This window comes from Diabrotica virgifera, chromosome 2 (genome assembly GCF_917563875.1).
Source record: "Diabrotica virgifera virgifera chromosome 2, PGI_DIABVI_V3a".
Taxonomy (NCBI): Eukaryota; Metazoa; Arthropoda; class Insecta; order Coleoptera; family Chrysomelidae; genus Diabrotica; species Diabrotica virgifera.
In genome coordinates this window covers 135,022,575-135,049,060 of record NC_065444.1, presented here as the reverse complement: position 1 = coordinate 135,049,060, position 26,486 = coordinate 135,022,575, and the positions used below count along the sequence as shown (strand labels likewise).

Here is a 26,486-nt window from a genome sequence, read left to right as displayed (position 1 = left end):
TTTTTCTTTTCCTCCTTTCCATTTCTTCTTCTTTACATTTTCTTACTTTCCTCTTTCTTTTATTTCCCATCTTCTTTTACATTTATTTTCTATTCCTATAGTTGTGTTTTTTCTTGTCTTACCTCATGTTTCTGTCATTTCGGGTCCTACAGCTCTTATATCACAAAAAAAAAATTATCTTAATTTATTTAGACTCTCATTTTCTTACTGATAATAGCCCTTAAATCTTGATCTGGTTTACTTGTCTCCCTTTGGAATGTTCTCTCTCTTATCACATAATCACTTTGTTTTGTTGCCTATTATGTCACCTTCGCTTCATTCATCTCATTCAATAACTACTACAGTCAACTCCTTTGGTCTGCTACACATTTTACTAACTTTTTTATTTTGATGTTACCTTTTTCTCTTTCAAAATAATTTTATTAGACTATACTAAACAATAGGGTACTGCAAACATAAATCCATTAGCTTAAATTCAGTCTGTTCATTTTTTCATTTTTCCATCTACATATCAGGCAACCCACATTACTCAGCTATTTTAATTTAATTTCATATTAGTTCTTTTACATCATTCTTAATTCTGGTTAACATCTCTGTCATTTAAGATTATAAACTTGCACTAAGATTACATCAAACTTGGTTCAGTTTGTTCACTCCCCTACCATATACCACATCAAACTCATAGTTCGCTATCTCAGATACTCAGCATTCTAGACTCTCCATTACATATTGACACTAACACATAATTATCCTATATTATTAGATATCATTACATTATTCACCCACATTTTAACCACTGCTGCTGGAAGCCTTCATGGTATTTCTTCTTGAACGATTTTATTCCATCCTAAACAACATAAAGTGTAATTAGATTTTGCTGTCACATATTTTATTTTCCTTTTCGTTACTAATCCATTATTATTTTATTAATTCCATTGTTTACAATTATTTCTTTAATATTGTAATCTACTCTTGATCTGTATTCTTTTAGTTATTTTAACTTCAATTTTTTCCATAATTTCCTTTACAATTTTAACAGACAGAATCATCATTACAACAGTATACAGCCAAATTTAAACATTCCTCACCATGTTAGGCAACCAACATTACATATATCTATAAATAACATTTTCATTAAAATCCGCTTTATTTACCATCCAATCTCTCCACTTCAGGTCATTTATTGTTTACATATAGTATAAACCTCATTCTATTACACCAAATTAAACTTTCACCTTTAAATTTAACAATCGATGACGTCAAGCTTCTAACCATGACTTATACCGATCTTATTTCCAACAAACCTAAAGTTTTTTCTGGATTAGAGAGTTGCTCTTTAGACTTTACAATAGATTCTCAACTTATTTTTTACACATTTTTAATTATATTTTCAATCAGCTATTACCTACCTTTACATTTTATTAAAATCCAAAAATTAAAACTACACTTTTTGAAGTTCGTAACCAAAAATTGACTTTACCTTGTCTTGTCATGTCACTCTTTGTCATTCCTTTTCATTTTACATCAGTTGGTCTGTGCTAATTCAAATGGCAAGTACCTAGTTTTTTCGAGCAGGGAAGCATGTTGCTCTTTAGGCACATACATATTTTAATCTAGTAACATCGACTTGTAGTCATAATATTTTATCATAAGGTATAATGTAAGCCATATATTTTGAAGTTACCACCTTCATTGGTGTGCTAGTTACAACTACTTTGCGGAATGTAAGTATTCTCCACATAATTTTCTCATTAACAGTCACTATTTTAACCTTTTTGCCTTAATCTAACGTGGAAATACTTCATTCCAGGCACTGAAGATGTTCTGTTCAGAACGAAAACGTTTTGCAATCCATGTGGATGACTTTTAGAAGTTTTAAATAAACTATTTTATACCAAAATACAATTTGAAGTTTTTACTTCTGTATAGGTTTTTTACATAATAAAAACTTGGGTAAGTCCATCTGAATACAGGAGGCCGTTGTACCCCCCCTGGCGACAGGACTATTAAGTCCAAAATTATCTTTAAACTTATTACCTACGTAAATTTAAAAAAAATAGAGTGTCGTGTAGAGAAAAAAATTACTTTTCAAATGATGTGCCACTCGACCACACTTGCTATTTAAAAAAAAGTGGGGGTTGATGCGGGGCAGTCATCATCATCATCAACAGCTATTCCATCCATCGTCGGATGTAAGCCTCCCTTAGGTGTGTCCATTCATATCTGTTTGCTGTTTTTTGTATCCATTCGTGGCCAGCCATTCGCTTGATGTCATCAGTCCATCTTGTCTGAGGTCTGCCTCTACTTCTTTTGCTTGCCCTTGGTCGCTACTCGAGAATTCGCCTTGTCCAGCGGTTGTCTTTCATTCTCCCTATGTGTCCTGCCCAGTTCCATTTTAACAAGGCTACCTTCTGGATCACATCTGTTACTTTTGATCGCCTTCTTATCTCTTCATTGGACTTGCAATCACTGAGCTTAATGTTGAGCATTCTCCGTTCCATAGCTTTGAGTCACTTGAAGTTTGTGGACTATGTTGTTGTTAAAAGCCCAAGTTTCGGTTCCGTATGTCAGACCTGGCAACAAGTACTGATCGAACGTTTTTGCTTTTAAAGTGTTTGGCAAGTTTGATTTAAATACTGTTTGTAATCGACCAAATGCTGCCCATGCTAAGGAACATCTTCTATTTAAATCAGCCTTTAGGTTAAGCTTTGACAGTTCTACTTTTTGTCCCAAGTATATATACTACTCAACTTTTTCTATATTATTGTTGTCCAGAGTTATATTCCCATTTATATCTAGAGATTCGTTGGTTAGATATTTAGTTTTTGCTTGATTTACCGGGTGTCCACTTATATTTTCCCCCATTTGAACTGCCTATAACTTCTAAACGGTTCAAGATAGAAATATGCGGGTTTCGCTGAAATGTTTTATTTTAGTAAAAGTTTTGTCTGAATTGATTGAATTTTTATATCGCTTTCAAATACGAAAAAAAAATGGCGGATTTTTGAAAAAAACGTTGTTGACTTTTTTTTAATGGAACACCCAGTATATTTTTTTGTAAGTTGAAAGAAAGGTCATTCGCCTATCCAGCGATGTAAAGTTTTTCAAAATCGGTTGTCAAATCACTGAGTAATTAATTTTTAAAATGAGAGGTGCAACGTGGATATCACATACCTAAATAACATTATAAGCAAATTGATATTATGTTATGTGATTTCAACATTGCATCTCTCATTTTAAAACTTAATTGCTCAGCCATTTGATAACCGATTTTAAAAAAATTTATATCGCTGGATAGGTAAACGACCATTTTTTCAAGTTACGAAAAAATACACTGGGTGTTTTAATAAAAAAATTCAACAACGTTTTTTTTCAAAATTTCGCCATTTTGTATTTAAAAGCGATATAAAAAATGGTCATTTACGTAAAAACTTAAAAAAACGTTCATTTACCTATCCAGCGATATAAATTTTTTTAAAATCGGTTGTCAAATGACTGAGCAATTCATTTTTAAAATGAGAGATGCAATGTGGAAATCACATAACATAATATCAATTTGCTTAGTTGTGTTATTTAGGTATGTGATATCCATGTTGCACCTCTCATTTTAAAAATTAATTACTCAGTGATTTGACAACCGATTTTGAAAAACTTTATATCGCTGGATCGGTGAATGACCTTTCTTTCAATTTACGAAAAAATATACTGGGTGTTCCATTAAAAAAAAGTCAAGAACGTTTTTTTCAAAAATCTGCCATTTTTTTTTCGTATTTGAAAGCGATATAAAAAATTCAATCAATTCAGACAAAACTTTTACTAAAATAAAATATTTCAGCGAAAACCGCATATTTCTATCTTGAGTCGTTTAGAAGTTATAGGCAGTTCAAATGGGGGAAAATATAAGTGGACACCCGGTATTTTTAATCCTATTTCTTTGGATTTTGTATTTAGGTCCAATAGCATTTCCTGCAATTCTTCTCTGTCTTTTGCTATTAGCGTAACATCATCGGCAAATCTCAGATGGTTTAGGTTTTCGCCCGTCTATCGTCACTCCTTTATTTGTCCATTCTAAAGTTCGAAATGCGGGGCAGTAGGGGGTTACATTTAAAGGCATGAATTGAATTTTGCATGAAAATTCGTCCCCCTCCCAATATAAACTGACGTGTTTTTTAATTTCTGAGTTTCTGGGAGGGGGCGGGGGGTCAAATTTTCTTTCGAACAGTCAAATTTTCTGTATAATAATAATTATATAATATAATATAATTTATATAATCATAATTAGTACATTCTTTCACGGTTATTGCTCTGAATTTTAAAGAACCGCTTGGATTAATATGAAATGTGGTATACGCATAGCTTACATGTCAAAGAAAAAAAGTGATATTGTGCCGATGTGTGCTTTTGCCCTGGGGATGACTTTCACCCCCTCTCGGGGGTGAAAAAATATATGTCCAAAATAAGTCCAGAAATGGATAAACTGACTAATTTTAAGTAACTTGTCTATAGAGCTTTTTCGCCAAGTCAACACTTTTCGAGTTATTTGCGAGTGAATATGTTCATTTTTCAACAAAAGAACTACATTTTTAGACAGTTTTTCGCAAATAACTTAAAAAGTAAGTATTTTGTCGAAAAAAACGTTCTTAGCAAAAATACAGCCTGTAAAAAAGTAAAAAAAATGGTGTACACCTTAGGTCTCTGGACCTCGTAGAACCAGAGTTATAGCCAATGAAAAATAGATTCATATTCACCAAATTTCAAATAGAATATTTCGAAATAAAATATCCAAAAAATTAAGCACTTTTTGGAGAAAACCCATCTTAACTTTTTTAAAGTGTTTAAAAAAGGTTTCTTTCTATTTTTATAAAAAGTTTCTAGCATTAAATTTAAGCAAGTTACGCTCAAAATAAAGTTGGTCCCTTTTCTGGTCTGTAAGTTTCATCGATTCAAAGTGCTTATTTTTGAAAAAGTTTGGTTTTAAAATAAAATTTTGAAAAATTTTAATTTTGAAAAATATGCTTTTTTTTCAAAATAACTTAAAAATTATTAGAGATACCAAAAATCTCGAAAAACAAAAAAGTCAGCATTGCTTTTCTGAATATCATGTATTTTTTTTTGTTTTTCTGTTAGACAAAAATTGATTAAGATTTGGTGTTTCTAAATTTGCATACATTCGTGATCAGTGACTCGTTCAACCCCTTTTAACTACAGCCCTTTCAATAATAAGGACTTTCAACCGATGAAACTTACAGATCATATAAACAATATATACACAAGTCAAGATACGTGAAGTCGTAACGATTAAGTTCATTTGAGATACTAATTAGGGGGTGATTTTCCCGATTTTTTTACAAAAAAAAGGGACTAACTTTATTTTGAGCGTAACTTGTTTACTTTTGATGCTGGAATTTTTTTTATAAAACAAAAATGAAGCTTTTTTTAAACACTTTAAATAAGTTGTAATGAGTTTTCCCCGAAATGTGCTTCATTTTTGGTTATTTCACGTTAAAGTTTTCCATTTGGAATTTGACGAATATTAACCTATTTTTAGTTAGCTATAACTCTGCTTCTACTAGGTATATGCTTTTTCTCATGAGGATCTTTCAGTGCGTCACAGTTTTTCGATTTCTTTCTAACGCATTAAATTGTATGTGACAGAAAAAACGCACGTCGGTGATTACATTTCGTCGGTGACATTTATAACATTTATTCTAGTTGTCAATAGATGGCGCTATAATCGAAAAAAAATATTTACTAATTATATAATATATCTACGAATATAATCTGTACAATTTATAAGACTATACAAATCAAAGAACATACCATTTTATAAATGCAATAAACACAATTGATTTGTTTTTATGCCAAATTGCAAATAAAAAGTGACAACTGTCAGATTTAACTAAAATGTCATGTTAGAATAAATGTCATAAATGTGTATTATCACGGACTTGCCTTTTTTTCTATCATTTGTGACGCACTGAAAAATGCTCATGAAAAGAAGCATAGAGACGTGATATATACACGATTTTTTTAAATTTTTTACAGGCTATATTTTTGCTACGAATGTTTTTTCGACAAAATACTTACTATTTGAGTTATTTGCGAAAAACCGTCTAAAAGCGTGGTTATTTTGTTGAAAAAATGAACATATTCACTGGCAAATAACTCGAAAAGTATTGACTTAGTAAAAAAACTCTTTGGAACAAAAGTTACTTAAAATTAGTCAGTTTATCCATTTCCGGACTTACTTTGGACGAATATTTTTTCACCCCAAGAGGGGGTGAACACCACCCCCGGGGCAAAAGCACATATCGGCAGAATATCACTTTTTTCTTTGACTTGTTAGGTATGTGTATGTCAACTTTCATGTTTATCCAAGCGGTTCTTTAAAATTTAGACGTTTTGCAATATTTTACCGTTAAAGAATGTACTAAATAGTATAATTAAAAAAAAAAAATGATTATCTATTAAAATGGGTGTTGTCGCCTCTGACCCTTAGGACTTCTTGGAGCCGGTTCGGCAATATATTCATAATATCCTGGATATCAGATTGGGGGATATTGTGCCAATCCTCTACAGCAGCCGTCTTGAGCTCTGATAAGGATATAGGGGCTGAACCACGGTACGAGATACTATTAGACGATTTCAGAGACAGGTTCATACACCCACAGGACAAGTTAAGGCCGACATCGATGCACAGCAATTCGAGATGACCGCTTCATTGTCAGCAACGTGTTGCTCCTGAAGCTCGTACGAGTCTTTTTGAGGTAAGAAATGTTAGTGTGAGTGAACGTACCATTAGAAGAAGGCTGGTAGAAATAAATTAAAGGGCTTTCCGTCCAGCTCGCGCCCCACAGCTGCTCCCACAATACCGTAGAGCTATACTTGGTCTTGTGCGAGAATATGCTGACTGGACTGTGGCGTAATAGAAGAACATACTGTTCTTATATGAGAGCAGAATAACCCTAATAGGCCAGGGTAATAAGACAAAAATATACCCTGTTCGTGACACTTTAACAGCCAAGGTACTGAAGCGTTTTTTCGACAGGTAATACCTATAAAAACAAATAATTGTAACTATTACCTGCGTAGGATCTGGCGGCCATTTTTATTTACAAACAATTTAGTGTCAAAAAACGGTATTTTTTCGTTTTTTGCAAATTAATGGAAAATAGTAAGACTCATGGTTTTCTTATTACAAACATCTTCGAGAGAAAGGAAAAAGCTTTAAAATGGCGTATTACAAAGATTAATACACTCATCTATTGTTAACATAATTGTGAAAAAAGGTCGAACTTTCAAAAAAATTAATTTCGCAATAACTATTGTAAAAATAAGAAATTTTTGTCAAATGAGGGTTCTTTGGTGCTTAATATGTGACAAAAATTCCAAAGCGATTCCTTCAATTGTTTAAATTTTATTCAAATTGTTCATCCCATAGAGCTTTTTTGCAATAACAAAAGTCAGAAAAAAATAATGTTAGAACCATTCTACAGGTATCAAATGAAACAGCGTGAACTAAACTTTCAAATTGGTTTAAAAAAAGTTAATAAAAATTGCATTTATTAGTAATAAATAATTATGCAAAAGTATCGTCAATTTTTCTTTTTTTGAATCCTTTAAACTTTTTGAATACCTTTTTTTTTCAAAAAAATCTACTTTTTACCGTTTTTTAGGTGCACAACTACCAAGTAATGTTATTTATATGATAATTGATGAAAAATTGTAATAAATATATATAATTTATTATATAAAAAAAAGTTTATAAGAAAAAATTTAACATACTTTTGCATAATTATTTATTACTAATAAATGCATTTTTTATTCACTTTTTTTAAACCAATTTGAAAGTTTAGCTCATGCTCTTTCATTTGACACCTGTAGAATGGTTCTAACGTTATTTTTTTCTGATTTATGTTATTGCAAAAAACAGCTCTCTGTTTCGGCTCCAATGCTATTTAAATGGGATTCATTTTTTTCGAATCCTGAGAAAACTAATAAGTATTTTTGAAAAGTTTAAACGCAGAATGAAAGATTGCGTTCTTACCGAGGGCCGAAAGTCCCTGGAAACTTCTATAATGTTTACTTTAATAAGTTACAGGGGTGAAAAATTAAGAGAAAATGTAGTGTGATTTTTAATTTCAAATATCTCATTTAAAAGAAAGTTTTTATTTATTGTAAGGGACTTTCGGCCCTCGATAATAATTTAGTCTTTCATTCTGCGTTTAAATTTTTTGAAAATTTTTAGCAGTTTTTTCAGGATTCGAAAAACATGGACACCATGTCCGTGGTGATATTTTCCAAATCGAACATTCGCTATCTTTGTCATACAACGCACTGAGTCGAATAGAATATGGTGACAAGACAGTGGCAATTTTAAATATTTGACATGACATCGGGAGTATTTTGAGTTGTTGATTAAATAATATTGATAGTGTATTTGATAAATAATTGATTTAAGACGAGAACTTAATAAAAAGTTATTTATTGTTTATTATTTATGGAAGATCCGACCAGAGAATACACCAGGATATTTTCTGTGATCCAAGTATTTTGTTGTTAAAGATGTTCAAAATTGTAAGCGTTCCATAGTAACAATATATTATTAAAAAATCACTTTATCACTTTTCCTATTTTCTCGATTGAGTATTAGTTTTTGTTGTACAGTATATAAATTATTACAATCACTGAGTACATAGTTAGTGAAAAAATTACCATATTAATTAAATAAATTAATAATTTAAGCAATTATACTAGTAACAGTTTTCCAAGAACATTCAAAAGTCATCTTTTTAAAGTTAATGATGACATTGGCAAGTAATGTTTACATATCCATACCAGTGAGAAGTTTACTACACGTAATTTGCCCTGTAAAGACAGAAAAAGTAGGGATAGCCGTAAAATATTTGCGGCTACACAAGTTAGTTAGTGAAACAATACACAATACATACATACCTTTTCTTTTCAAAACTTGAAGTTTTTCAACCATTCCTCCCAAAAGGCTAGAAATATCTTTTGCTTTTACATCTGATTCTAGAGTTTCCTCTATAAGTGTAGCTTGTTGTTGAACGTGTGACACTTCTCTATCTATTGCCTTCTGGGCTGTTCTAAATTTCTTGTTGAGAATTTCGTAGGGAACCTAAAAATTCACAAATGCCTTAAGTGACAATGGCATTAATAAAATTATAACAGACATTAATAAAACCCAAAAGAAGCTGCGCAGATCAGGTTCTTTCACTTACCACATTTATTGAGACAGGGTTCCAGAGAAAATTTAAAACTACATTCATAGACCTAACAGCAGCTTACGATATAGTCTGGAGAGAAGGCATGACACACAAGCTCCTCCGTACATTCCCCTATAAATCCACCGCTCGAATAATCAACATACTTATGTATGCCAATCGGCATACTTATGTTTCGTGGACCTCAAGAAGGCATTCGACAGGGTAAAATTAAAGGACGTTATATTAGGTTTGTTCGTAGAACGATCAGCAACCGTTGCCAACCGTCAGACGCAAGCGCGTTCGTAGTCTACAAACTCGAACTGTTAACTGCGCAGCGCTAACTGTTAACTGCGCATGCGTCTGATGGTTGGCAACGGTTGCTGATCGATTGGATCGTACTACGAACAAACCTATTAAAGGACGCAAAAGAGGTTCCTCTAGGAATAATTAAAACGATCGAAAATATCTACCAGAACAACACAATAAAAATAAAAGTAGATGAAGAATTAACTGACCCAATTGAAGCTGGCAATGGGATAAGACAGGGAGATTCCTGGGTCTGAGTCCTCTATTGTTTAACTTGATCATGGATGAAGTAATAAAAAAGTAAGAACAAAAAAAGGATAAATAGTAAGACGACGCAATACTAATCTCTCAAAGTGAAGATGATTTACAACGTATGCTGCACCAACATAACCGCTAGAAAATTTAACATGTTAATTTCCCCAAAAAAGACTAAATGCATGGTTATAATAGCAAATCTAATAAGGTGTACATTAGAGCTAGAGGATCAGATAATAGAACAAGTCATGGAGTTTAAATATCTAGGCATCACACTATCTAGCTACGGAAAGCTCGAAACAGAAGTTGAAGATCAGGTGAATAAAGCAAACAAGTTGCCTGAATGAAACAATATGGAGAAATAAAAACACCGAAAAAGAAGTGAAAGGCAGAATTTACAAAACAGTCATCAGACCAATAATGACGTGCGCGGCAGAAACACAACCTGTGACACCTGTAAGACACCTGTAAGACACTATGGGGTAGAGCTAGAAGTGCAGATATACGACGGAGATGCAAGGTGGACAACATTACTAACTGGGTGAAAAACATAAGAGTGGAGTGGAATGAACACATAAGCCGAATAACAACAAATAAAGTAGTAGGGACGGCGAGAGACGGTTCCCCAATAATATAATAATAATAATGTTTATTTAGTTTCAAAATAATAGAACGGAAATACACTTAACAGTTCAATACATATAATTAAATATAAACATAGATATAAATATAAATAATATGAGTAAAATATAAATATATATATGAATCTAACATGAATATACTGTACAAGTTATAAGCAAATAAATAAACACAAAAGAAATTCCCTGAAGAACCAAAGGTTGTGCACAGGGATTATTCACATTTATTTAGCTCTAATTAAGTGTTCACAATATTTTATGAAATAGACCAATCAACAAAGTAAAAATAAAAACCCAGAAAAAGTTTTGCCCTATTTGAATAATCATAATAATTACAAAAATATTGCATCCAGAGTTTCAGTTTCCTCATACTTAAGAAATCTGCTAAAAATTGTTTTGACAAAACTAAATGAGTTTATTTTTCTGATATAAGTTTTATACATGTCTGGTAAACAATTAAATATTTTGGGTACGAAGTATGTATAATTATGTTTCCCAATAGATTTTTGTGCATTAGAAATTTTAACATAGTCGTGATGTTTCCTTCTAGTGCTATAAGAATGATCCAAAGATTTTAATATATGTTTATTCTTGTATGTGAATAAAATTATGTTTAATTGATACAACTTTCTAATACTCAATACGCCGGCTTCTCGGTAAAGTAGTTCTGACGGGTATAGATTTGACTTGCTTAGCATTATTTTCAGAAATCTTCGTTGCAGTATTTCAAGTTTCGTTAAATGCGAAGCATGTGTACCACCCCATGCCAAAATGGCATATCTAATACGAGATTCAATCAATGAATAATAAACAGTTTTTAAGTAAGGCAAATTTAGAATATTGCTGAGATAACGAAATTTATATAATAACATTCTTAAAGTTCTGCACACCGTATCTATGTGGACATCCCATCTTAAGTGACAGTCAATATACACACCTAAATATTTTATATTGTTTTTTCTACTTATTTTTATATGTGTATTATTATTTCTTATATCTAATTCCGTGAAAGCAGGTAAATTATTTTTATAAATTGAAAACGGTATGAAATAAGTTTTGTCAAAATTAACAGTAAGCAATCTTTCATTCAGCCGTTCTAGTACCCTAACAGTTTCTCTTTCTGCTAAAATTTTTAGTTCGTCCCAAGAATTACTGGTGTAGAGAATAACTGTATCGTCAGCAAAACAGATAATCTTGCCATTTATTTCCATTCCTGCCAAAGCATTTATATAAATAGTAAACAATAAGGGACCTAATATAGTACCCTGAGGTACACCATATTGTACGTTTTTTTCGGCGCTTAGTTTGTCATTAATTTTGACCAATTGTGTTCTATTATTTAAATAACTTTGTAATAGTATGTGTGGTGCACCTCTGATTCCAAGATCCTCCAAAGTTTCCAATAGCTGTTGATGACTGACAGTGTCAAATGCCTTGGCTAAATCCAGAAAAATAGCTAATGTAGTAGAACTTTTATCAAGCATTTTGTATAAAAAATCAGTAACAGACGTAATCGCATCGGTAGTAGAATATCCCTTCCTAAAACCATATTGGTTACCTGATAGCAGATTAAATTTTATGAGATATTTATTTAATCTCTCTGACAAGGCTTTTTCAAATATCTTAGCAAGGCTGGTAATAAGGGATATAGGCCGATAATTTTGTACTAAATTTTTGTCACCCTTTTTGAATATGGGTATAATTACCGATTTTTTAAAAAGTTTAGGACATACAGCTTGTTCGAATATTTTATTTATTAATACAGTTATAGGATCTACAACGATATTTGCAACTATTTTTAGTATATCTGCAGAAATGTTATCTATGCCAGGAGATTTATTAGGTTTTAAGGAATGAATAATATTATGGATTTCTGAGTTAGTTACAGGTTCTAAAAAGAATGTACGATTGCATGTAAATTTTAGAGAAACGGGAGATTGTTGTATTTTAATCTTTTCAGCGAGCTCATTTCCTACATTGGAAAAATATTCATTAAAAATATTGCTAATGTCAGATCTATCAGTAACTAACTCATTGTTTCTATTTAAGATACTTTTTATTTCATTTGATTTTGAATTATTATTATCTAACTTTTTGATTGTATTCCGTGGAAGATTGTAATAGGAAGACGATCAGTGGAAAGACCACGTAAAAGGTGGAATGACGACCTACTTGAGGCACATTGAAAAACAGACAGAGTCATGTTTACACAAAAAGAAGAAGAATCAACAGCATGCTAGCCGTCCGAACGATTCAAGTGGTCATGGGAACTGACATCAGCACCCCAAGAAAACTGAAGAATAGACTGCCTCAGGGATATGTAATGGTTCCTCTTCTCTTTAGCCTGTACATCGCTGATATACCAGAAACCAGATCAAGGAAGTTTGATTACGCCGATGACTGGGTCCTTGCAACAAGGTGTAAGTCATTTGAAGAAACAGAAGAAATCCTCCCGGCAGACTTACACACAGTGGGAAAATATTTCCGTAAATGGAGGCTCCAACCAAACGCTACGAAAACAGAGGTTTCCAATTTCCACCTAAATAACAAGCTTGCAGGAAGAATACTCGACATCCAATTCGAAAACACCACATTCGCCTATAATAAAACACCAAAGTACCTTGGGGTGACTCTTGACAGAACTTTATCTTTCAAGGACCATCTGACAAAAACAGCAGAAAAACTTAAATCCAGAAACAACATCATCCAGAAGCTGTGCGGCACAACATAGGGAGCATCGGCTTCCACCTTGTGATCATCTGCCCTGGGCCTTGTCTTCTCAACCGCGGAATACTGCTCTTCAGCCTGGCTTAACAGCCCACATATACACAAAATAGATGCCCAATTGAACAATACAATGAGAATGATTGCTGGCGTTATCAAATCCACCTACGCAATGGCTCCCAGTACTGAGCCACATTCCACCACCCAAACTACGACGCATACACGCACTCACTAGTGAGTACAGAAAGATAGTTGATAACGAGAGCCTGCCAATCCATCAAGATATACATGCTGCCAACGCACGGTAACTGTCTACGCTCCAGACGACCGCCAATAAAAACAGCAAAGATTGCTGTGGAAAATGAGTTCAATTTAACGACCATGTGGACTCGAGAATGGATGGAACAACAAAATAGAAACTTACCCTGCATCACACAAAAACTACCAGGTTTTGATTTACCACGCAACACATGGACTATGCTGAACCAAATCAGAACCCAACACGGCAGATGTGGTTACATGCTGCATAAATGGGGTAAACGAGCATCCCCACTCTGTGACTGTGGACAACCACAAACCATCTGTCACATCACAGAGCAGTGTCCCACGAGATCATATCATGGCAGGTCAGAGGATTTCCTAATGGCGACTCCAGAGTCGATAGACTATATTAATAAGCTAGATGTTCGTTTGTAAACCTATGTAAATGTGTCAAGTGCCATACGATAAAAATAAAAAAATTAAAAATGTATAAACATCTTCATAAAAAAATTAATAAAATTATGATAATTTATGTTATGGCTGATAATTATTACCAAATTAAGAATACTGTTATGAAAATACCTGCCAAAGATCCGATAAATAACTATAATGGGACCCCAAATACACAGCGCTCGAAGGAATTAGTTTTAAAACAAAAATAAACGCACTGATTTTTTTAAAAAGACCGACCAAAAAAATCAATTATTATATACTTCTTCTTGTAGTGCCTATCCGTTTCGGATGTTGGCGACCATCATAGCAATCTGTACTTTGCACACTGCTGCTCTAAAAAGAATTGTGGTTGTTGTGTTAAACCACTTCTTCTTCTTCTTATATTAGGCCTCTTAGCCAGTTCTTAACTGATTTTGAGCTTGTATTCGTAGCTGTGATGTTGACTGCCAGCTATCTCGCCACCTTTTAAAGGGCCTTCCTATTGGTCTCTTGCCTGTTGGCTTCGAATCTCTGGCTATACGGGCTATTCTCTTCTCTCTCTGTCCATTCTCGTCACATGCTGATTCCACTCTCGTATTCTCTGTCTTCCCCACCGTACTATGTCTTGTATGTTACAGAGATCTCATATTCTGTGTTGAACCACGTACGTAACATTTTCAGCCAGGAAATCCTTCGCCTTCCTGGTCCTCGCTTTCCTTCTACTTTTTCTTGCAAGATTAGTTGCAGCAGTCCATATCTTTCACTATTCCTCATGACGTGACCGAGGTATTCAATTTTGGCTCTTTTTATTGTGATTAACAGCTCTTTTTCTTTTTACATTCTCAGCAAAACACCCTGATTAGTAAAGTGGTTGGCATAAGATATCTTCAGGATTCGACGATAAAGCCACATTTCAAAAGCCTCAATTTTCCTGCAGGTGGCGTCTGTGAGAGTCCACGACTCAACTCCGTATAACAGTATAGGAAAGATATAACATCGCAGTAACCTGATTCATCAGATATGACAACATCAGATATGCAGATGATACAGTAATAATAGCCGATAGTTTACAAGACCTGCAAAGACTCATGAGTAAAATAGTAAGGTGTAGTAGGGAGTACGGACTCTCTCTCAATATCAAAAAGACGAAGTTTATGAAAATTAGTAAAAACAACCATAATACTAACGAAATCTTGATAGTAGAGGGCCAGCAGATCGAAAGAGTAAAAAAGTAAACTTACCTAGGAACACTTATAACAGAAAATAATGACTACACTGCAGAAATAAAAGTCAGAATCGAAAAAGCACGTTCTAATTTTATAAAAATGAAAAAGGTCCTATGTAGCAAAGATTTAACATTAGCTCTTAAAGTACGCCTAACAAAATGTTACGTCTACAGTGTACTAAACTATGGAGTGGAATCATGGACGTTAAATGTAGAGACAATGAGACGACTTAACGCCTTTGAAATGTGGACCTATACAAGAATTATGAGGGTTTCCTGGGTAGATAGAGTTACGAACAATGAAGTACTGAGAAGAATAGGTAAAGAGAAGGAAGTTGAACTTACAATTAAAGAAAAGAAGCTACAGTATCTCGGACATGTGATGCGGGGCGAGAAGTATGGTATCCTACGACTCATAATGCAGGGAAAGATAGATGGCAGAAAAAGCATCGGAAGAAGACGAATTTCATAGTTGAAGAACCTGAGAGAATGGTTTGGATGCAGCTCAAAACAACTATTTAGAGCTACTGCCTCAAAAATTAAAATAGCTATGATGATTGCCAACCTCCGTAGCGGAGATGGCACCTGAAGAAGAAGAAGTAACCTGATTCTTATTGGTATCGACAAATCATGACATTTGAATAACTTAGCCATTTTTTGAAATGCAGATCTTGCTCTTCCTCTATCCTACATTTGATTTCTATGGAATGATCCCAATTTTCATTGACGTTCCTACCAAGCCAAGGTAGGTGTATGTTTTTACTCCTTCTATTTGTTGACCGTTCACACTGATTCGTCCAAATTGCTGTTCCTTCTTAAAGATCATCATACATGTTGTTTTCTTAGTTTTTAGTGAAAGTCCGTATCTCTGACTATTATTATATTATCATTTGTATCGTCGGGTGACGGTAATTCGAAAACCGATCCTAGTGCGCAGGTCAGCCCAATGAGTACTTGAATTTATGGCAATATTTATATGGCCGGATTTATACTCAGCTGTTGCCACTGCTGCTGCCGCTGACGGAAATATGGCCCGAAATACGATATCGACGCGAGTGAGGTGTTTACATCAGTTCCTCGCCAATGTCCTCACAACTCATTACCGAACGATTCACAAGAATGGAATGTGATAACAGCATCGTCTTGCTTCCTTACTCACTTGCCGCTTTGCCGGCGGCAAGTAAGAGAGAAAGTAGTTGAGTGTGAATACCCACTCGTGCTCGGGCTACTTCTCCTTTGACTTCCGCCACAAAAACCGACTTTTTGGGTATCGCCGTGCAATGTCAGTAGCATGAACAGGATCAGCACGAGTGAGCTATTTACACATTCACGCTACCCACTTCCCTGTCGAACTGGACTGTCAGACTGAGTGTAAATCCGGTATATCCGTGTACTGAAATGATTGTCACGAACCTGTGACTGGACGATCACAATTTTTGTTGGAACAATCGGAAGGACGATGAGACGATCGATCATTTTTTTTTGGAACGTATTTTATTTACAGCGCAGGAGCGTGGTCGTTACGGTTTTTGACGGTTTTTTTGTGTTGGAAGTTGGAACTAACCTATTATTATTATATTTTACATTATATTTTAGTAAAATATATATTGAAAAATGAATACGCAAATTTTTCAGAAGGCAGCTCACAGGGAAGAGATAAGTAGAAAAAGGATATACTTAATATAATATATATCATATAATATATTATACTTAAATACCTATGTAAGTTTTATAGCTTACAATCCCATGTAAATGATAAATATCGATAAAACGATTGTTTTTTTGCTTGCACATTGTTATTGTCAATTCTCGATTGCATTCGAGTGTAGTTTATTCAGTTTAGTGCGCTCGAGTTAACTCGAGTGTGCACGATAAGGGGTTAAAGTTACCCCCACCCCCGCTTCGTGGAGGCCAGGGCCATGTTTGGTGCCATTCGATAGATTTTTGGAAAATATTGAACACGTATTTTTCAGTTTTTCTATCTGATGTTCATTTCGCGAAATATTCGGTCATCTCGCTGCTTTTGACACACCCTATAATAGTTATTTATGAAACAGTTCGTGAAGTATGCTTTTTGCGAACGCACGCGATGTTTAGAGCACGAGCGAGAGCGGGGCGAGTGCTATACATTTAGAATTTTTAGAACTTTGACATTTAAAAATTCTAACTTCTTTCAAACCACAAAACTGTAAAAAACTTTTGACAATGTTATCACCATGACAACGCGAAAGTTAAGGATATTTAATTATATGAAAGTGTGCCAAAAACAGTGAGAAAAAGTAAATCCCATTTAAAATACATTGTTACTTCACGCACACTTTAAATCCTTCACGCACTGCTATCTATAATGACAGTTTTCACAAACTAACAACTTATACATAATTTGAGATAGAGTAGATAAATATGGTTTTAGCTACATCACATCATGAAAATCGTTACATTATATTTTTTCCGTAATCCTAAAAGGATTTCTTTCAAAATAAAAAAAAATCAATCGCGCTGGAGCATTTCACGATGATGTTTTTTACAACTTTGTGACTCGCCCATTTCCTTACGCCCCACTCAAATCGTCAGATTTTTTTAATATACAATGTTCTTCATGTACTTAACTTACCTACCTTAGGTAGGGATATATTTACAAGGTATGGTTTCAAAGGAACAAAGGTACAAAGAAACAAGGTTTCCCCCCCATGTGATTTTCTGACGTGCTCGAGTAATGCGCAATTTCCCCGCTTGGGCTCCCCTCCCATAATTTGAATAATGAACATTTATCTCTTGAGATTAATAAAAATATGATAAACGTTCCGTTTCTTAGTTTTTTTAACCTAATTTTTCACTGCCTGTGGTAATTGCGAGGTGGATCGAGTAGCTCTGCGGTTACCACAGCCGGTACCAATTCCGGATAAAATGAGAAGGGAATTGGCAAGGTTAGCAACCTATTAATCGTAAAAACGAATACTGCTCAAAGAAAGAATGTGTAGCCTCGGAGCCGGATTGATAATATGAAGATGACCACAGCAAGAAATAAGAACAAGAGAAGAAGAGAGAAAAGCCCAGATGAGAATAACCACACGGAACATCAAACTGCTCAACACTAGAGACCAAGAAATAACCCAAATGTTGAAAGGGAAACAAATACATAGATATATGCGTTTTACAGGAAACTAAAAACATAGGAAAATGACAATTAAAATTAGGTGAATACATACTAATCTACAGTGGAGCAGCAAAAGAAAACAGGACCAAAGGTGTAGCCTTACTAATACACCAAAGATACAAAAATCACATCAAAAAGGATTGTAATAGCAAAAATAAGAATGGAGAAGGAAGACCTGAACATCATCGGAGTATACTCAGAAAATAACAAGCCTCAAACAACTAGGGGAAGTTACAGCAAACATGATAATACTGGGAATTTTAACGCTCGAATAGGCAACCATGTAATACCTGGTATTCAATAAAAATATACTGAGAATTTTAAAAACGAAAATGGAGAACTGATGACTTCTGCACGAATAACGAACTTAGAATAAACAACACTTTTTTGACCACAATGACCAACACAAACATACGTTTAATAACATATATGTGGACAAAGATCTATGATAGATTATGTTGTAACCAAGAGAGATATACATCCATAAAAAAATTGACTTAGATGCCTCAATTCAGCAGACGTAGGTAGCGACCATAGCCTAGTATTAAATAAAATAAGAATCACCATGAAATACTTCACACTCAAGAGAGCGGCCCGAACAGAAACAAAAATCAGTGTCAAAGGACTAAATACGAAATTCACGGAATACTTATACAGAAAAAGAATATCAGAGAAGATTGCTGAGAATGAAATATTACAAAGCGATAACATCGAGGAAAACGAGAAAACTCAAAGATGACATCAAAAACGAATGACATCGAACACAGCAAAAGTAAAGATACAATGTGAGAAGAAAGAAGAAAGTTTTTGTACAATATAGAACAAAACAAACACAACAAGCATCCAACCAGTAAACACGAATCAGAAACGAAATGAATACTTTAAGTCAGACAAATAAAAAGGCAACACTGACTTCTTCTTCTTAAAGTGCCGTCTCCTCAATGGAGGTTGGCTACTACAATTGCAAACTCTTCTCTGTCTTCAGCTGTTCTTATTAGCTGTTCAAAATTTAGCCCTGTCCATTGTCGGATATTTCTGAGCCACGATAGTCTTTTCCTTCCTAGTCCTCTCCTTCCCTCGATCTTTCCTTTCACTATAAGTTGAGCATATTGGTACTTATTATTTCTCAGTGATATTTATTATTTCTTAACACTGACTGAACTTAGATTAGATTAGAACCAGGAAATTTAACATGTTAATTTCCCCACAAAAGACAAAATGCATGGTTATAACAGCCAATCTACTAGGTTGTAAATTAGAGTTCGAGGATCAGATAATCGAACAAATGATGGAGTTTAAATATCTAGGCGTCACACTATCTAGCAATGGAAAGCTTGAAACAGACGTGGAACATCAAGTGAATAGAGCAAATATAGCCACAGGTTGCCGGAATGAAACAATATAGAGAAATAAAGATATCGAAAAAGAAATGAAAGGCAAAATTTACAAAACAGTCATCAGACCGATAATGACATGCAGCATATTTTAAGAGTATTTTTTTTAATGTCTCAGATATTTTTTTTGTAAATATCCATGATATATATTACATCAGCATATAAATATCGTGATATATATCATATCGCCGGTCCGGAACAAGAATGATGTAACTGAAAAATTTTGTCAATTCCTATTTATTGCGTAATTAACTTCTAAAATACTGTGTACAGATGATAAAAAAGCTACAGAAATGTAACTATCTGCTGAGCCACTACACTACAGAGTAGTTGCGTCTTTATTGCAATATACACCATTTTAGACCTTGTTTCAGATGAATAATGACGCAACTGTAAATAGGGTTGAAAATGGGAGGATTAAATTAAGATAATGAAATTCGGACCAATACGGATGAAAATAAAAGCCATCGCTGTAAGAATAAACGCCATACCGATGCTCCTGGACGGTTACTCTTTATTTAATCACTATTTTAAATACAGTAGACTCCCTCTATAACGAGAACTGAAATGGCAGACTAATTACCTCGTTATAATCGGATCTCGTTATATCAGACAACAATAATATTGTGCATAATATGAATATACAGCGTGTCCCAAAAAGATTGGTCATAAATTATACCACAGATTCTGGGGTCAAAAATAGGTTGATTGAACCTCACTTACTTATATACAATAGTGCACACAAAAAAAGTTACACCTTTTTGAAGTTACAAAATGAAAATTCTTATGGCAGGAACATCTTACAAAAAAAAACAGTGAAATTTGTACACCCCATAAAAATTTTTATGAGGTTTTGTTACCTTAAACCCCCCCCCCCCCAAACTTTTGTGTACGTTCCAATTAAATTATTATTGTGGTACCATTAATTAAACACAATATTTTTAAAACTTTTTTGCCTCTTAGTATTTTTTCGATAAGCCAGTTTTTATTTATCGAGATGCGGCTTGTTTTTTAATGTGTGTAGATAAAATTTGTATGGTGGTTTCGGTCCTTTAAACCCCCCAAATGTTTGTGTATTTTCCAATTAAACTATTATTGCGGTACCATTAGTTAAACACAGTGTTTTTAAAACTTTTTTGCCTCTTAGTATTTTTTAGAAAAGGCACCTTTTATTTTAATGTGGCTTCTTGTTTAATATGGTTCAAAATATACCTAAAAATGTAAATTATAAATAAATTTTTATATTATTACCAGGTCTCTATAATCGTACTAACCATACAGGGTGTATCATTAAGAATGTCAAATCTCTGAATTGTAGATTCTAGACCTCAAAATATTAAGATTTAACCCAAATCACTTAAATAAAATATGGCTCCTTACTGAGTTATAGAGTGTTTTATTTAAAAATTTAAAAACCATTTGTACCCAGTACTTTAAAACTATTTTAAGGCAGAAAGTGTGGCTACTATACACAGTATTAAATTGTGATAAATAAACGTTTCTAGCTACTACCAGAGGCGTACGACAGGGAATAGTGGATGGTTGACCCTTCCCAAATTCTACGCCATTGGCTAAATGACTAATTTAGCGCAATTTTTCTATGCTCCAATACTTTCTATGTAAATGGTATACTCTTGATTGGTAAAGATAAAGTCATTAGTTTTCGAGATATTTGAAGTTAAATTATTTAGTTAATTTGTTATTTTGTTTATGTGATTAATGTATTGTGTCGCTTTATTTTTAACTTCAAATATCTCGAAAACTAATGATTTTATCGTTACGAATGAAGAGTATAGGTACTATTTACATAAAAAGTGTTGGAAAATCTAAAACACACCAAAATAACTATTCCGTCAGTGGTGTAGAATTTGGGAAGGGTCAACCAGTAAATTTCCCCTGTCGTACGCCTCTGGTAGTAAGCAGAAAGGATTATTACATAATTTAGTAGGGTCTACAGTACCTTTTTTTTTTGTGGGAGGAGGAAATCTTCATGAGACCGTCAGAGTAGACCGCAGCACCCCAAGAAGCTGGTGTTCTGCCCTCTACCCTGGTGTGTAGGATTCAGTCCGCTTGCCCGATTCAGACACCCGTGAATCCGAGCGAATCAATCGTGAAAACGCAACTGCCTACCCACTAAAACCCCCTCATTCCAGCTGTGGACACCCGGTACGTATTTTTAGCAAACGTTACTTCGGATGCCCCGCTGCTGACCCTATCTCTACTCCATGTCGGTAAAGCCGACTGTGAGGAGTAGTTATTCTTTTATTTGTTCAGAAATAAAACATTGAGTACTGTGTACAGAAGAAAGTATATGAAAAAAAGTTAAAATAAAAGGAAGCGTAAGTGTACACAACTAAAATAAAATAAAATAAGTATTCATAAAACAGTGTATAGGTAAAATGTATAGATAAAAGTTGTACATATTCGCGGTGTGCAAGTACTCGGAAGGGATACGCGAAACGATCGTGCGCGAATAGCGAAGAAATATTGCAACTTTCTTAAATAATTCATATTGTCAATTGAAATTGTCAAATTGACGTACATTTCATACCTATTGTCATTTAAGAAGAAAAATTATATATTGCTCCAAAATATTGATATGATATGCAATTATTATATAAAGGTAAATTTAATTAATTGTATTTTGCTTGAAGTACTGCATTTTAATAACTAATTTTATTTACTACATACAATTGTTGTTTTAATAACATAACCTAAATCTTATTTTTTCTTATTATTTTTTTTTGACTATGTCCTTGACAATTATCCAGTAACCAGGACCATATGATTGGCCAATATAATTAAAAGTGCGAATAAAAGTGCAGAGCGAAGAAACCAGGTGTCGCTTTTCCGAACTTGCACGGTCCCAATAGGTAAAATAAGGGATAAAATATCCTTAATAATGTTTTCTGTCAATCTCTCATCTCCCATCTTGTTTCGTTCTCTCTCGCGTTTCCTTTTTTTTTAATTATATCTGTTATTATGTCTACTATCACGTTGAAATTTTGTTTGCTTTGCATGGCTACATTCATTATAGTCTCTGGTGTTGTCTCACCTAGTTTTGTTCTCATGTCTTGTTGTTTATTGTGGAAAACGTTGCAATGGAATACACAATGCTCTGCGTCGTCACGCACTCCACATTCTATACATAAGTAGTCATCTTCAGTTTTTTTTATGCGATATGTGTAAGACCCGAATGAGCCATGCCCGGTCAGGAATTGAGTAAAAAATTAATTTGTTCTTAGTGTTTTCGTCCATTGTGCTTTTTCTATCTGTTCCTCCCATTCTTGTTGCCATTCGTTTAGCATTTCCTCTCTTACCTCGGCTTTCACCCCTATTAGGTGGCCGTCATCATTTTCGTATATTATGATCTTACGTTCTTTTGCTAGGAGGTGAATGGGGAGCGTACCCGCAATCACCTGTAGGGCTATCGTCGACGTGGTCCGATATGCACTTACTACCTTCAGGAGGGGTTTTCTTTGGGTTCTCGTTAATATTTCCTCATATTTTTTGAATCTCAACTTTTCAAACCATACAGGTGCCCCATATAGGAGGGTGGATTGTACTACCTGGAGATACAATTTTCTTTTGTAATTACTTGGTCCGCCTATGTTTGGCATAATCTTTGTCATAGCAGCGGTTCTCTGTTCAGCCTTCTGGGCTGCATTTATAAGGTGTTTCGTGTATCTCAAACCTGAATCAAGGTGTATGCCCAGATATTTAGCACAATTACTCGGTTCTATAATGCTACCATTTAAATCAAAACTCGAGTTGGTCTCTGTCTTGGTCCCTTTAGTATTACTATACCTGTTTTGCTACTTGCCAACTCTAGGTCATTCTCTATCATCCACGTGTTGACTTTTCTGTAACAACTTGTCACCTTTTCTTCAATATCCCCATTTATGTTAGACTCTATTAGGATTGCAAGGTCGTCTGCATATGCTATGGCGTAGGTGTCTTGCCCGTAGTCTATTTCTAATACCCCGTTGTACAGTACATTCCATAGAGTAGGTCCCAAGACTGACCCTTGCGGTACTCCTGATGAGTCATGTCTGTCTTAGATGCTACATTTAAATATCTGTTTGTCAGGTATTTATTTATAAATTGGAAAAGACTGCAAGACTTGTACACACTTCTAAATAGGTCAAAACGGCAAACAGGTGTATGTTTTCAAAAAACTTTTGATAGTGTGTAAAAAATATATTTTATATCAGCTAAGTACTTTCAACACATAACGTGCCATCATCAGAGCTTCCTAAAAGGACATATTTAAGATAAGATTTTTTTCCATATAAAAAATGAGTGAAAAACTTACGTCCTCTCAAAATACCTTCATAGAAGAGCAATTGCTTAACAACACAACAAAAAACATGAATACTGGGCAAAAGCCACAGATATAGGGTAATAACCCTTTACAGTGAATAGAATCACATCTAAATTCTTTTATTAATTTATAAAGACAACATGGCTGAGTCAGACCATTTTGAGTCTACGTGAACAGCAGATCAGCTGAGGAAGACTGTCATTTATTAAAATGGTAAAGAAGGAACTACAATCTTATGCGACCTCTATATTCATAAATATTACTTAAAAAATTGAAAATGGCTAAAAAGCCATGTATAGGTTAAATGAATTTAAAGTTAAGATACTAAATTTTAAAGTTAAATTTTCAAAAGATTACTATTATTACTATTGAAGTGAAATGTTAACGTGTATATTATAAGTTATCAAAATTCTCCCAAAAACAAAACTGTTATAGTTCGACCAAGTGTAGAAGAAGTTAGATGAAATCAAACCTAGGAGAAATATCATTTGACAAGCTCAGAGTTCGAAAGCTGTTATTTAAAAAAAATTTAAAAAACCGTATTGATTAATTCAGACAAATAACAAATATTTATTTGTTTTATAATTTATTTATTTATAACGTATTTATTTATAATATTTATGATGTAGTCTGACACTCCTGCCACTTTGAGCTTCGTTAGTATGTGATGCCAGTTTGCAGAGTTGAAGGCGTTCTTCACGTCGAACATCACAAGAATGGCCCATCTTTTTTCTGATCTTTTTACGGTGTCAGAGATCTTCTTCACCGCATCTATAGCCGATCTGGCTTTTCTGAAACCATACTGTCTATCTGAAATTTTTCCCAGAACTTCAAGTTCGTCTTCAAGACGTTTCTTTATAAGACCTTCATATAATTTTTCTATGCAATCTAGTAAGCATAGAGATCTATATGAGTTGGCCTCGTCCGGGTTCTTTCCTGGTTTTGGTAATAATACGAGTTTCGCGAGATTAAGTTTATCTGGGAATTTGTAACGGTCACGTTACAAAATTAGCTCTTTAATTATTATTATAATTATTTTCCCTCGGTCTCCATTTAAATTCTCTAATTTCTCGTATAGGACTACTGGGGTGACGTCATACCTCGGTGATGGAACGTACTCCACCTATCGAGAATGATTTCGTTTTCTGAGAGAATTTGACGTTCACCTTGGCGGAGAAACGTCTCTCGTTCGTCACTTGGTTTGTGGCTGCTAATTAAGTGGGTTGGTTTGGTACTTGGTACTGGTACCATGAAATGGCGAATGAGTTCCATACACCTTATTTTATAACATCCATCCAGTTTTTTTAAGTAAAAAGTTACCAGCAAGGGTTGTCTGGAGTTATGGAGACGTGTGTGACAACTCCTGTTGGAGCCTAATAGGAATCATTCGGTGAGATTTATTTTTTTTGTAATAATTTTTTTTAATTAGCCATTGTCATGTGTTTTTTTTTGTTGTGGAATATTTAAAATATTAGTCCCATTGTTAAACTTTCTTAGTCAATCTATTAAGGGAAGGGTGTAGATGATTTCGATCTTTATATTATCTTTATATCGATCTTTATATTAATGGGGTTTTTGGTTTTACATAACCAAACATGTTTGAAGTCCTCAAATTAATATTGGAAATAATTACCATTTCTCTGTAGGTTTTAAATTTATTGAACATCCAATATTTTATAAATTCAATATATTTTTACAGATATTTCCTCAAATAAATCATTTCAATGTCATTTATTCATGTCTTCACACTTAAAATAGTTCAAGGTTACCTGAGATTGGTTTTTTGTTCCATTTTTAATGGCCGGTTTTTCTATACTATTGCTTCTAAAAAGTATTTCTTCTTCCCTTTACTTTTTGCTCATGTTTAAAATGGGAAATAAAACTGGGAATGTTTTTAGCCATTTGGAAGAAACCCTAACATGAAACCGTAGCCCTTTGACCACCTAGGAAAACCACTGCAGCCACGGCCAAGTCACCATTGGGAGTATGTCGATTTGGGAGCAAGCTATGGGAGCGTTCCAGCTCAATTTTCGTCTTGGCACCTGGGCCTACAGGAGTCATGGGGGCGCACCATCCTGGTGCATCATTTTCTAGGATGTAACCGCAACCTCGTTTGGGAACATTTAGTGAGGTGTTTTAGTAACTATTGGTTTTTTTTTATATTTCAGACTATCTGTTAAATACACTATGTTTTTTTTTCCAGATTTAGGTTACCTCTGGTTTTTTTTTTGACATATTTGTATATTAGATTATTTGGTTCCCAAACTTTGTATCTACGGTAACTTCTTGTGCACAGGAATAAGCCTAGAGAAAATTAGGTTTTTAATACTTTATTATTGGTTTATGTAATTCGGGTAAATTTATTTTTTAATATTACTAGCTTGTTTCCCAAATATTTTACTGTTATTCGCTTTATTCCATTTGTTCGGTTAATTTAGGTCATGGTCGGTATTTATCTCAACTTCATTTCTACTTTAGTCAATTGTATATTTAACTTTATTTATTCATTATTGTATTTTCCCTTAGTGAGGCTTGGGCCTATT

The 26,486-nt window shown here is 34.0% G+C and overlaps 1 protein-coding gene across 1 annotated transcript in view; it reads right to left on the bottom strand.

Annotated features, from left to right (window-relative positions):
- LOC126879640 (E3 ubiquitin-protein transferase MAEA) overlaps nt 1-26,486 on the bottom strand; it is a 118,503-nt gene that overhangs the window by 74,533 nt on the left and 17,484 nt on the right. Inside the window, exon 2 of the mRNA XM_050642826.1 lies at nt 8,956-9,139. Within this exon, the coding sequence (XP_050498783.1) occupies nt 8,956-9,139 (184 nt within the window). The remainder of the gene's footprint in view (nt 1-8,955; nt 9,140-26,486) is intronic.